The sequence below is a fragment of the Peromyscus eremicus genome, chromosome 12, assembly GCF_949786415.1.
Source record: "Peromyscus eremicus chromosome 12, PerEre_H2_v1, whole genome shotgun sequence".
Classification (NCBI taxonomy): domain Eukaryota; kingdom Metazoa; phylum Chordata; class Mammalia; order Rodentia; family Cricetidae; genus Peromyscus; species Peromyscus eremicus.
In genome coordinates, this window is record NC_081428.1 from 80,328,869 (window position 1) to 80,342,495 (window position 13,627).

A 13,627-nucleotide genomic window follows, 5' to 3' on the forward strand; every position below is an offset into this window, starting at 1 on the left:
TTTCTCAAAGAACCAATCTTTAATTGATTCTTTGTATTGTTCTCTTGTTTCTATTTTAATTGATTTCAACCTTGGCTTTGATTATTCCTTGCCATCTACTCCTTTGTGTGTGATTTCTTCTTTTTGTTTCAGGTGTTCTGTTATATTGCTATCATGAGAACTCTTCTGTGGAGTCCTGCCCCACTGGGAACCTAGGTCCCCTGAGAAGGGAGCCCTGGAACTGAGGAAAGGTAAATGCACTGCTCACCAGCCTCTTTTTTCCCCGGGAGACAATCAGACGCAGCAAGAAGCCAAGTCAGGTAGGGACTCATTTATTTAAAAACAACAAGCTCCTTTTAAAGCATAAAGAAAATGAGACCGGGGCAGGGGAGGGGCAAATGCCCCATTGTGCGGATCAGCTTAAAGGTTACCCAATAACGCACCTGCCTAGTCTACAGAATTTACAGTGGTGTCTATGAGGGAATTATGTACTAACATCATCTTTCTTGACCTGAAGCACCAATCATATTTTTTTGTAAATAACTTGGGTTCCACCCTCTACACTCTCCCTCAGGACCAGCTTTACTAGCACCTGGCTCCATAGGCCCTTCCCCCACATGCTTCAATTGTTTTTTTTTTAATTAATTTTTTTTTATGTAGGTACTTGGTGCTATGTACTTGCCTCTTAAAACCTCTAGGTCTGCTCTTTTCTGAAGGGAAACAGAGGAGCAGTGGATCTAGGGGAAAGAGGAGGTGAGGGGATTATGAGGAGGGGGTGGAGTGGAAGATAAAGACAGGGTTATTATATGAAAGAATAACTTTCGTTGTATTCCATAATTTTGGGTATGTTGTGTATTTATTTTCATTTAATTCTGGAAATTTTTTGTGGTGGTTTGAATGAAAATGGCCTATGTAGGCTCGTAGTGAGTGACATTATATATTGATTTGGCCTGGTATGGCCCTTTTGGAAGAAGTATTCCACTGGGCTTTGAGGTTTCAGAAGTACAAGCCAAGCCTGGTGTCTGTCTCTCTTTCTGCTGCCTGCCAAACCACGTGTAGAACTGTTACCTCTCTAATACCATGTCTGCCTGTGTGCCACCATGCTTACTGCCATGATGATAATCAACTAAACCTCTGAACTGTAAACCATCCCCAATTAAATGTTTTTATTTAAAAAGAGTTGCCATGGTCATGGTGTCTCTTTACAGCAATAGAAACTCTAATATAGTCTTTAATTTCTTTATTTCTGTCTTGACCCATTTTTCATTTGGTAGAGTTGTTCAGTTTCCATGAGTTTGTAAGCTTTCTGTTGATATCAACCTCTATTCTGTGGTGGCTTAATAGGATGCAGTGAGTTATTTCAATTTTTGTGTATCTGTTGAGACTTGCTTTGTGTCCAAGCATGTGGTCAGTTTTGGAGAAAGTTCAATGAGGTGCAGAGAAAGTATATTCTTTTTAGTTTGGGTGAAGTATTCTATAAGCATGTTTGGTCTATTTAGTTTATAGCATTTGTTAGCTCAAGTATTTCCCTGTTTAGTTTTTGTTTGAATGACCTGCATATTGGTGAGAGTGGGCTATTGAAGTTACACACTGTCGCCACATGAGGGTCAATATGTAATATAAGCTGTAGTAGTGTTGCTTTTTACAAACTTTGGTGCCCTTGTGTTTGGGGCATAGATGTTAAGAATTGAAATGTTATCTTGGTGGAGTCTTCCTTTGATGGGTATGTAGTGTCCTTTCCCATCTCTTCTGATTAGTTTTGGTTTGAAGTCTGTTTTGTTAGATAGTAAAATGGCTGCACCACCTTGCTTCTTAGGTTCATTTGTTGGAATATCTTTTTTCAAATCTTTACTCAGAAGGAATGTCTGTTCTTGGTTTTGAGGTGTGTTTCTTGAATGCAACAGGATAGATCCTGTTTTCATATCCATTCTATTGATGTCTGTGTCCTTTATTGGGCAGTTGAGATCATAGCTATTGAGATATCAATGACCAATGATTGTTGATTCCTGTTGTGTTGTTGTTGTTATTGTGTTGTTGTTGTTGTTGGTGGTGGTGGTGGTGGTGGTGTGTTTGTGTGTGTATGTGTGTTTTACCTTCTTTTCGTCTTGCTGGTATGAGATTATTCCCTATGTTTTCATGGTTGTAGTTAACCTCCTTAGGTTGCCATTTTTCTTCTAGCATCTTCTGTAGAGCTAAATTTGTAGATAAATACTGATTAAATTTGGCTTTTGTCTTATTTAGGGTTTCTATTGCTATGAAAAGACACCATGACCCAGAAACTCTTATAAAGGAAAACATTTAATTGAGATGACTTGCTTACATTTTCAAAGGTTTAGTCCATTATCATCATGGCAGAATGCAGGCAGACATGGTACTGGAGAAGTAGCTGAGAATTTACATCTTGCAAGCAACAGAAAGTGATCTGAAACACTGGGTGATATCTTGAGCATATATGAGGCCTCAAACCCTGCCTCTACAGTGACATACTTCCTCCAACATGACCACACCTACTCCACCAAGGTCACATCTCCTTATAGTGCCAATCCCTTTGGGGCCATTCTCTTTCAAACCACCACAGCTTTATTATGGAATATCTTATTTTCTCCATCTATGGTGATTGAAAGTTTTGCTGGGTATAGTAGTCTGGGCTGGTATCTGTGGTCTCTCAGAGCCTGTAGAACATCTGTTCAGGCTCTTCTGGCTTTTATTAGAGTGTCCATGAAAAAGTCAGGTATAATTCTAATTGGTCTGCCTTTATGTTACTTCGTCTTTTTCCCTTGTAGCTTTTAACATTTTTTTTATTGTTCTATATATTTAGTATTCTGATTATTATGTGCTGAGAGGGACTTTCTTTTCTGGTTCCACCTGTTTAGTGCTCGGTATGCTTCTTGTACCTTTTATTCACATCTCCTTTTTTAGGTTAGGAAAATTTTATTCTATGGTTTGGTTGAAAATATTTTCTGGGCATTTGAGCTAGGTTTCTTCTCCTTCCTCTATTCCTATTATTCTTAGATTTAGTCTTTTCATAGTGTCCCATCTTTCCTGGATATTTTGTCAGCAGTTTTTTAGAATTACCATTTTCTTTGACTGATGTATCAATTTCTTCTATCATACCTTCAACACCTGATATTTTCTCATCCTCTCTTGCATTCTGTCAGTGAAGCCTGCCTCTGTGGTTTCTTTTCAAATTTCTAAGTTTTTCATTTACAGAATTCCCTGTTTGGTTTGTTGTTGTTGTTGTCGATTCTATTTTCATTTTCAGGTCTTGAATTGCCTTATTCATTTTCTTCCTCCATTTGTCTTTTCCTGTATTTAAGGAACTTATTCATTTCCTCCCACTGTTTGTTTTCCTGGACTTCAAGGGATTCATTAATTTCCTCTTTAAGGACCTCTATCATCTTCATACAGACTGTTTTAAGATCTTTTTTCTAGTGCTTTCAGCTAAATTGGAATATTCAGGGCCTGTTTTGGTATGCCATGGAATAATCTTTCTACACTGTAAATATGTATTGCTCTCGTTGTAAATAAAAAGCTGATTGATCCATAGCGAGGCAGAATTTTCAGTGCAGAGAAAATGTTGGGAAGGAGAGCAGGGTCTGAGAGGTCTCCGGGAAATACAGAGGGAAGAAGACATACTGGAGGACAGGTAAAGTCATGAGCCATGTGGCAATACATAGATTAATAAAAATGGGTATATTTAAGTTTGTAAGAATTAGTTGGTAATAAGCCTGAGCTATCAACCAATCATGTATAATTTATATTAAGTCTCCATGTCAGGTATTTGGGAACTGGTGGGCAGGAAAGAAAAGTCTGTCTACAGTGGTATGGTTGCAGGGCTGTTTCCCTGGACTGTTCACCTGGACTGTTTTTCAAATGAATGCCTGCTGGTGGTACTGGAGCTTGAAATGATGGGATGAGTTGGGGGAAGGAAGGTTGTAGGAAAAGATCTTTGTGGTCCACTGGAGATGGGGTCAGAGAAGAAGGGGAGACTGCAGCAGGTGTTCTGCAACAGAGTTGGGGGTGAGACTGGGTGGACTGAATCTGGTGGAGCAGAAGAAGTGAAGATTTGCCAATTCATATTTTTCAAACCACCTGACCAATATACTCCCATCCTTTTAGACAGACCTTTTAGACAATGGATTGGGGAAGAGGGATTGAGTCTGCTCCTTATCAGGCTCTGAAGATGATAAATATGATGTCCATGCCAAACACTCTTGGCTCTCTTCTGTGTAATCCAGATTGCTGACCTAGTAAAAAGCTTTACCTCCAAGGCCACCTTCCCAGAGGTTGATGATCAATGGCAAAGGCACCATGGTGTAGAAGATGCATGAGGAAAGTCTTACCTATGTCTCAAGTCTCTCACTCAGTGACATAGATGATGAGCTCAAAGTCATTCTGAGCCTTGCCAGTCATGAGATCTATGCACAAATCATCCCAGCCTCCCTAGTGTCAGTTCATGGGTCTTTGGGCCTGCTCTCTTCTTCTGGCTCTGAGAACAGAGTACATCCTGATTTACCTTCTTACCTGAACAGGTGTGGACAACTGTGTGAGCTTCCAGATCAGTCAGTATGTTGAGAGTTTTGTGATCTCTTGGGGCCAGGCTGCAATCTTAAGTTGAGCTTCTATAAGAAAAGACTTCTGTGAAGAAGACAACTTGCCCTAACAGCAGCATTTGACTATGCTGGAACTTGTAGTTTTCTAGGTATTGTAAAACTGGGCTAAACCTCTTCCTGGGTGGATTCTGGATGTCCAAATTCCAGGCCATGAACCTAAGCAGTCAGCTATGTACTCAGAATCTGCTTCCTTTAGCACACTGTGTGATGATGTTTTGTGTATGCTCTAACAAAGCTTGCCTAAAGATCAGAGGGCAAAGCCAGCCACTAGTTAGCCACAGAGGCCAGTCAGTGGTGACATACACCTTTGATGTCAGCTTTTGGGATCTCACGCCTTTAATCCTAGCACTAGGGAGGTGAAGACAGGAAGTGATATGGCTGGGTAGAGAGAAGAATGTAAGGTGGGAGGAGACAGGAACCCAGTCCCCTTTCAGTCTGATGATTTTGTAGAGGTAAGAACTCTAGTGGCTTGCTGCTCTGCTTCTCTTATCTTTCAGCTTTCACCATGACATCTGACTCTGGGTTATTATTATTATTATTATTATTATTATTATTATTATTAAGATCAATTAGAATTTGTGCTACAACACTGGGTTTCTTTGCTAATCCCTGGGCTTCTTTCAGAGGCGTCATACAGGTAGCCCATGTGATCTTTGGCCCTAGACATGAGTTTCTCGAAGGCAACTGGATTAGCTCTCACCACACTTGCTTGGCTCAGCCAGTGAGGACGACCTCTCAGTGGGCACCCAACCCCACAGTGTCTAGGACCTGTTGAGGGTACACAGGACCCTTCAAGGAAGGGCTTTGGTCTGGTGGGCCATATTCAAAGCCTGAAGCCACTGAAGCAGGTCCCCTCAGTCATGTGGCAGGGGGAGGGCCTTTGTCACTTTTACCTAAGGACTGGAGATCTGGAGGGCACCCCAGGGAACAAGCCCAGCCTCTGAAGGAGCACCATTGAAATTTGCTATCTTAGGTTCCCCAGCTACCCAGTGAGGTTCTGAGGTGTCTCCAGAGGAACTTTGCCTATGTTGACCTCCAGGACCTGGGTGTACTACAAGGGGATGTTCAGGGATGATATACTCCTCTTGGAGACATCCACACCTCCTGTCTTAGGTGTTAGAGGTATTCTGAGGGAGTGCTTTTAAACCTATCTGTATCTGTGGATGGATACTATCAAAATATCAAATGTGCCTTCAAGATAGAGATTTGAGTACTAGAAAGATGGCTCAGTAGCTAAGTGTGCTTGCTACTCTTACAGAGAGCTGGAGCTCAGTTCTAAGTAGCTACATAGGATGGATGGGTCACAACTGTCTATCACAACAGCTCCAGGGAATTTCACACCCTGGAGGGGTGACTCCAGTGGGCATACTCAGAGACATAGAAATAAAAACAAAAAACATTTATACATGATTATAGGCATTATATTTTTATAGGTAGTAGGTTTCCATCCCCTCCTCCTCCTCCTCCTCCTCTTCTTCCTCCTTCTCTGCCTCTTCCCCTGCTGCCTTCAACTCTACCACCTCCTCCAACTCTTCTTCCTCTGCCTCTGCCTCCTCCTCCTCCGCCGCCGCCTCCTCCACCGTCTCCTCCTCCTCCTCCTCTTCTTCCTCCTTCTCTGCCTCTTCCCCTGGTGCCTCAAACTCTACCACCTCCTCCAATTCTTCTTCCTCTGCCTCCACCTCCTCCGCCGTCGCCGCCTCCTCCACCGTCTCCTCCTCCACCTCCTCCTCCTCCTCCTCTTCAAGCATATCTTCATCTGAAGATTGAGGTGGGCCTTGGTACAGTACATTTATCGCTAGGGATAGAGTAGGAATAGGTTCAAAATAGGGAAGGAGTCATGGCACAAAGTGTAGCAGGAATCTTAAAGAGTCTTATTAATAAAATCAAACCTGTGAGCCAGGTATTGGGGTGAAGCTGGAAGATCAGAGATACAGAACAGGCCACAGCTAACCTCACCTGGCCAACTTCTCAGCTGCCCTTGTTTCCTCAGACTGGAAGCCTCTGTGTCCTCATATCCAAATGGCTCTCAGCTGAATTGTGCTGCTCAAAACCTAAAAGCTTAACCAGCCAAATGCTTCTAGTTTCTGGTCCTCACGCCTTATACACCTTTCTGCTATCTTCCATCACTCCCTGGGATTAAAGGCTTGCTTTCTGGGATTAAAGGTGTGAGTCACCATGCTTGGCTGTATCCTTGAACAGATGGATTTCTGCCTCTGGAATGCTAGGATTAAAGGCGTGTGCTACCACTACCTATCCTAAGTGTCTAGTGGCTTTTTTGTTCTCCGACCCCAGATAAGTTTATTAGGGTACACGATATTTTGGGGAACACAATACCACCACAACAAAGCTCTGGGACATTGCTGGGTATTTCTTGCAGGGACCAAGTTGACCATCCTAGGTGAGTGACTGCTCCCACAGGTGCCACCATCCATGCTAACAACATTGTTTGGGACAATTTTCTATTGGCTGTTGTTCTGTTGTTTGTAACTTTTGGATGTTTCCCTTGGGTCTCCTTTCACATCAGAAACAAAGCTTTGCTTGCTAACTGTGCTGTGCTTAGCATCCCTGTTCCCACCCTGTTCAGCTCCCCTGCTTTCCTCAGCTAAGCAAGAACAGCACTTCACCTCTTTTCCACAAGTAATGGTGTGACCAGATGACCTGTTAAGACTCAATTGTATCTATCTGGGCATGTCCCTAAGCAATGTCCCATTGTATACACTTCCTATTGGGATTTTGGTTGTCCCATAAACTCTGTAAAGGACTCAGGTGAGGCCACATTTCAAGGGAAGGGGAAGACAACTGGGTACACATGCATAAAACAGGAATGAATCCAGGGATCCATGATGGATGGTTAGGTCCGATCAGGTGGGCCAATCAACTCAGTATGCAGAATCAGGAATAAGGCAGCAGGGACACAATTTCATGGATTACTAGGCATAAAGAGAAGAGTCCCCATTCCACTCAGGAAATAGGGAGGAGGGTGGAGAAGGCTCTGGGTAAAGGACAGAAGAGTGGTCAAATGATGTGGCCAGTGAAGTGGGCTCCTTTTTTGCTGTGGACACATTGATTAGAAAGAGGAGTCCCTGAGTTTACACAATGCAGAATCAATGCATCAGAAGTAGAAGAATACAGGGCAGGCAGACATACTTTGCAATGAAGAAAAACCCTCACCCTACTGCAGGGGTTCCATAAAAGACATTGGGGGAATATACTCTCCTTTGATTCATACTCTAGACCAGTGGAGACAGGTGAGAACTATACTAAGCATGAAGCTGTATCAGTTCCAGACTGCTTAGAGTACAGAACACACATGAAGACATGGCAAGGTGATCTGATGAGACAGGGCAGGAAACTGAGGTTCAGACATACAGAGGATAAGTCAGAGAGGACTCAAGAGATAAAATACAAGTGGCCATGCACTTTAATTCCTGGGATTTTGTGCATCCATGATGAACTAGTAATATCTGCTTAGCTTACACAACAGGCTTATATGTATGGCTATGCTCTCAAGGCTAGACCAAGTGGCTGCTGGAGCATCCTCATTGAAGACACTGAGTCAACGAGAAGCAGGGAAGAAATGGAAAATGGAACACTTGCAGTGTGCTGATGGGAATAGAAGACAGTAAGATCATCCTCCAATGGTACAAGCTTCCCATTACTCCTATCAATCACTTGAAGACCAGACGGATGGTCTTCTAAAACCAAGAAACAATGTGAGTTTTAATTTATGCTAAGTTGCCATCTAGTACACGCTCTCCAGGGTACCAAAAGGAATATGGTTTATGAAGTGGTATTGGTGAACAGGAGAAAATAAAGACCATGATAACGTGTCCCCTCTGCTGCACATCTGGGTACCTCAGAATGCTGGAAACAAAACAAGGCTCACAGCAATCCAGGAGATAATTCAATGAACCATGTAGCATTTTAACCTCTAGTGGCACCATGCTCCACTCCCTAGTTCAGTGCATGAACCACAAAGGGGCAGTCACATCCCAGGGACAGGAAAACCTTAAATGCTGTTGTGTTGGAGCAGCACAGCTTTTCTCTGGAATAGATACTATTTTTAGAGTAGACTAATAGAGCTATGTAATTTTTCTCTTTGGAGTAGAAAGCACTTTCCCAAATCATCTGCTAAAAGCATTGGCAGACCATGTTTTTCCAGTGGTTTCCTGTGGTAATAGGTATATTCTGGGGCAAACATTCCATAAAATGAAATCGCAATAAAATGAGTATCATGGAGATAATTTACACACTTCCTACATTCTTTTGGTTAATCCAAGATTCACACAAATGGAGGACAATGTATACACACACACACACACACACACACACACACACACACACACACACACACACGTGGTTCTGAACAATCAAGACATGAGGCTTTATTTTCCCATTGACACTGAAGTTCTGTTCACATAGGAAGGTTAAACTAAGAATTCTGTACCCTCCAGTGTATTGAAGCTGTCTCCCACAGACCAGTAGAATCCCATGACAAAGACAGGATACTTGCTGGTTGTATGCAGTTAAAACTCACTCCAATCACTAATTCACTATTACAGAAAACCCCCAGAAACACATGAGGAAGAGAATAATCACTGTAAACAATTCATTCACAAAGTCACTAAAGAAACTGAAGATTTAAAACACACAGGAGCAATAATCAATTTCAAGGTAGTCAAAACCATTTTATAGCAATGTCTGATTAACAAAAAAAAAACCATAAGGTATGTTTGAAAACATGAAATATATGGAAATGTGCTACTAAAACTCAAAGTTTCTAATTGGTAGCTTTAAAAGGACGTTATCATAATATTCATCTGATCGTAGTGTGAAACTTAAGATTTAGATACTAACTTGGAGAACCTATAGAGTTCAGGAGACTAGAAAGGGAACATTATTTGGTAAGGAGGAAGGAAGATATTAAGGGGGTCATGGGAGAACACAGGTGACATGAAGGGAAAGGGAGGAGTAAAGGGAGGGAGATCTGAGTGGGGAAAGGGATGGCAGAGTAGAACCAAGGAGGGACACACTGAGGATGTTTGAAAAGGCTAAATGGAAAATTATAAGATTAAATATATACACAAATAGTCAAACAAAAATGTATAATTGGAATTGCTTCAAACAGAGAATTATGCCAGATGCCATGGCTTGCCATGTAAACATTTGATAGCCTGAAAAGAAGGCTGAGGTAAAGATCATCTGTCTTTTTCAGAGGACATGTTGTGATTCTTTGATAGTTTGTATATATTTTATGGAATTATAAAATGGATCATTTGCTTCCGAAAGAGGAAAAGCACAGGAACCTCCCATTTTCCTTGTACTTACAGATCTCTTTCCTGCTCTCTCACACTCCCAAGCACAGGGTGTGACATGGCCACTACTGGGACCCTTTCCCATTGAACCTGGCCAAGAAGACTGTTACATATTTCAAATTTCACTTGTACTTTGGGGATTCTTTAGATCTAATCCATCTGTGTCACCCACATGTGGATTAAGTAGCAGATAGGGTGACTCACCTGTTCCTGCCCACATCAGGTGAAGCTATATCAACTTATACATGTGCTCCAGCTTTCCTCTAGTTCATGTTATTCAGCGAGAGCCAAAGTGACTTTTATTTTTATTTAATTGTTTTAAATACATCTTAAAATTCTATGGTTGTATTTCTAGGGATGAGATGGATACACTGCTATATTTCAGATAGTGAAAGTTCCAGTAAATTTGTTCAGTTTTACATATGGCACAGAGGATAACTGACTACTACGTATAATGGAAGCAAAGCCTCAATATGTACAGTACCTTTCCTTTGGGTTTGTAGTATTTCTTCAGATGTATGCACAACATCAGCTGGAGCAGCTGGAGCAACTGGAGCAGGTGGAGCAGCTGGAGCAGCTGGAGCAGCTGGAGGTTCTTCAATAACTTCAGGGATGACAGACTTCTTATAAAATCTTTTAAAGATTGAAGTAACTGGGAATGTAGTCACAACGGAGAGTTATGTTAGTTTACGGCAGAAAACCAGAAAACTAATCGTGGCTGTGTGTTTATAAATATGGTCTAATTTCCCGTTCCAGCTAGTCATCAGTGTCAGAGTGTTGCTTGTGGAAAATCACCACATTTTGTGATTAAGCAGTATAAAGACACTATAAGTACTGTCTGCATTTACGTGGCTGGTGCAATAGAGAAGGAGCAGCAGGACTGAATGTGTTATATGGGTTTGGTGCCAGATGGGAGCTCTTCCTTCTGACAATCGCATGAATACACTGTTGTTCATACGATTCCCCTTTCTTCCATGCTTTTCTCCAAACACTGGAAGTTTCAGAAGGACTTCTCATGATACTTTCTAGTCTAAAAGGGAACTACAAATGGTAAATCATAAGGAAAGGCACATGTACAGCAGAAATACTCTGATGAGGTTTGTTAAATACCAGAGGAATTCAGCTAGAAGCTAGTGACTGAATTTAGAGTGATCCATTGCATCCAACATGGGAAGGTGGCTGTTGCTGACTTTCACTCTTTATTTACCTATGGTACTTATAGCTCACAGAGAACATATGGCATTGCCTTAGATGACTGAGAAGTAAAAACTGCGTGCACTCCCATCTTTTCACCTTCAGGTACCACATTAGTTACACTTCTGTCACTGTGACCACACCCGACAGAAGCAGCCTGAGAGAGATATTCTTTACCTTCCAATCCCTGACTCAAAACTGGAGTAGAGGGCACTGGCTTAGTACCAATATGTGACCCTTCTCCTGCATCTTCAACCTGTCATATCCCTCCCACTGACTAATTTTGATTGCCAGGGAACCACACTGAGAGATTATAGATTCGAGCATATTCCTTAGAAATACTCAGAGTCCAAATCATTCTATATCATGTTATTGCACGATGGTTTGACAAAAATGAAACTTCCCTTCAATTGGCCAAGCCTTCCTTGATGTCTTCAACATGACCAGGTAAGAAAAGCAGTCTGGTATTTGGGTGGTAAGTATGCACATGGCTTTCTAGATGACAAATATTCTCAGCCACTCTACGGACAACCCAGAAAAATGTAGCTAGAAGGGCAGAGTCTATATTAGCACCAAGTGTGCACCATACCTGCTCTGCTCGACTCATCAAAGTCTAATTTCTACACACTCTTCTATCCACAGACTCTAAGGGGGGAAATGAGTCAAGCTCACTCCCTAACCATTATTTTAAACCTATAGAAATACCTCTAATGAAAGATCAGGCTGAAAATCCCTATGTATAAAAGGTTGAGTTTCAACTTATGGTTCTCCTCACTCTAGCTCTGAAGAATTGGGTTTACAGAAGTGTGCCACAATGGGCACATAGTATACAATCATTGGGATCAAATCCAGGGCTTTGCACATGGTAGACGCACACTAAAGCGAACTGGTCTTTACATTCCTGCCCATTGACCTTCTTTGACAAATCTGGCTGTGAGGGTACTCTAACACAGCCAGCATCTTCAAAATGATGATACCCAGCCATACTCTGACTGTGTAACTCACTGCTGCTTATATCATTCCACTGAGTGCTCCGACATAGCAGGCAGCAGGGAGACTGACCACCAGTGATAGAAGCAATACTGGAACACAAACTGGAGCTCACCTTTAAAGACGGATATGTAGCCAAGAATGACCCAGTGCAGCTCAAAAATGAAGGGATGACTGGAGGTCTTAGTGGACATTGCCCATAAATTGTGTGGCTCTTTGGGCTCATGTTAATGTTGTCTAATCTGTTAAGCTTTTACAATAGTTCTTATTGGAATGAGCCATCTCTACCATAAATCCAGTTATCACACATATCCGACCTATTTTTCAGTGCAGTGTCTCCTATAGTCAAATGCTCTGATCTGACCAAACATATGAACTTTCCATCTATCATACTTATGAGTGTCTGCAGGCAGCTAAAGAGCACTGCCCGGCTTTCTGCCCACTTGGTGCTCATCATTGTCTGGTGTTTACCTAGGGCTGGGTTATTGCAGGCAGATGCTGGGAAGCTGGGTCTCTCACATAGGTATTCCTGAGCCCTTGACAAAATAAAAAGTACTTCCTGAGCTCTATCACTGGAAAGACTGATGACCTATCCCTATCATTCTCCAGAGAGATGCACAAAAAAAACCAAAACAAAACCAAGTCTCACACATCTGTATGGTGAACTTTGAACACTTTTTTTTTTAAGGTAAAATGTGTATCTTGCTTTTTGAATTGACAAATTTGTCACTGGAAAGTGGACTCTGTCATAGGGATAACTGTATTGGGAAAAAAATCTATTTAAACCCTGCCTGGTACACAAAATGCCAAAATAACTAGAGGCATCAGAACTGAAAGCAGTGACTGTAGACACATGGGTAGGACTCATTACTTAGGGCATTGCCTTTCCCCCCACTTAAACTCCCAATAGGAGTCTTATATCACATTGTTGTGTCAGAGAAAAGACGGCCAGCATTTAAACAATTCTAAAATGTGTTTTGAGAGATTCCATAATACATACAACAATTAAAACTTCTACTCTCCACCTGTAATTGAAAGGAAAGAAAACACTTTGAGATTCATGTCATACAGAGTCTGTTTGCATAGCTCTTTGGTTCACCCTATGACACAGCATAGTGTAAAGCAGGATAGGAAAAAGACATTAAAAAAAAAGACTGTATTCATACATTATGTGATGATGTCACAGAAAACCAGGGCTACGTACTTTGTGACAAAAACTAATACATCACACACTAATGCTGACTCAAAGTGAGAGCAGAGCACCTCTTCTGTTTGGCCTTCACTGAGGGCTCCCTAAGCTACATCCCAGCATGGCAGACCAACTTAACAACCTGCCCTGGGAGATTAATTCCTTCTATGAGGGGGCCTCCAATTATTTGCATGAGTGCACATATTTTAAATGTATTATACCCTAAATATTCAATTATTGGATGGATGCATGAAGCTTCCCACCACATAGATTTTTGGGGAACAATCCAAACTCTATCTAGATGACAGGCTGGGAGAGGTCCCTTAAGGAAAAACACACATCTTAAT

General features: G+C 41.7%; 1 protein-coding gene across 2 annotated transcripts in view; it reads right to left on the reverse strand.

Annotated features, from left to right (window-relative positions):
• The window catches only part of Ehhadh (enoyl-CoA hydratase and 3-hydroxyacyl CoA dehydrogenase), a 69,083-nt gene that overhangs the window by 34,084 nt on the left and 21,372 nt on the right, over window positions 1–13,627 (reverse strand). Inside the window, exons 13-15 of one of the 2 annotated variants that reach the window (XM_059276830.1) lie at window positions 13,092–13,116; window positions 10,470–10,559; window positions 10,392–10,433 (exon numbers count right to left, since the gene is read on the reverse strand). In XM_059276830.1, the coding sequence (XP_059132813.1) occupies window positions 10,392–10,433; window positions 10,470–10,559; window positions 13,092–13,116 (157 nt within the window). Of the gene's footprint in view, window positions 1–10,391; window positions 10,560–13,091; window positions 13,117–13,627 lie in introns of both variants that reach the window. The other variant, XM_059276829.1, reaches the window with a different exon arrangement.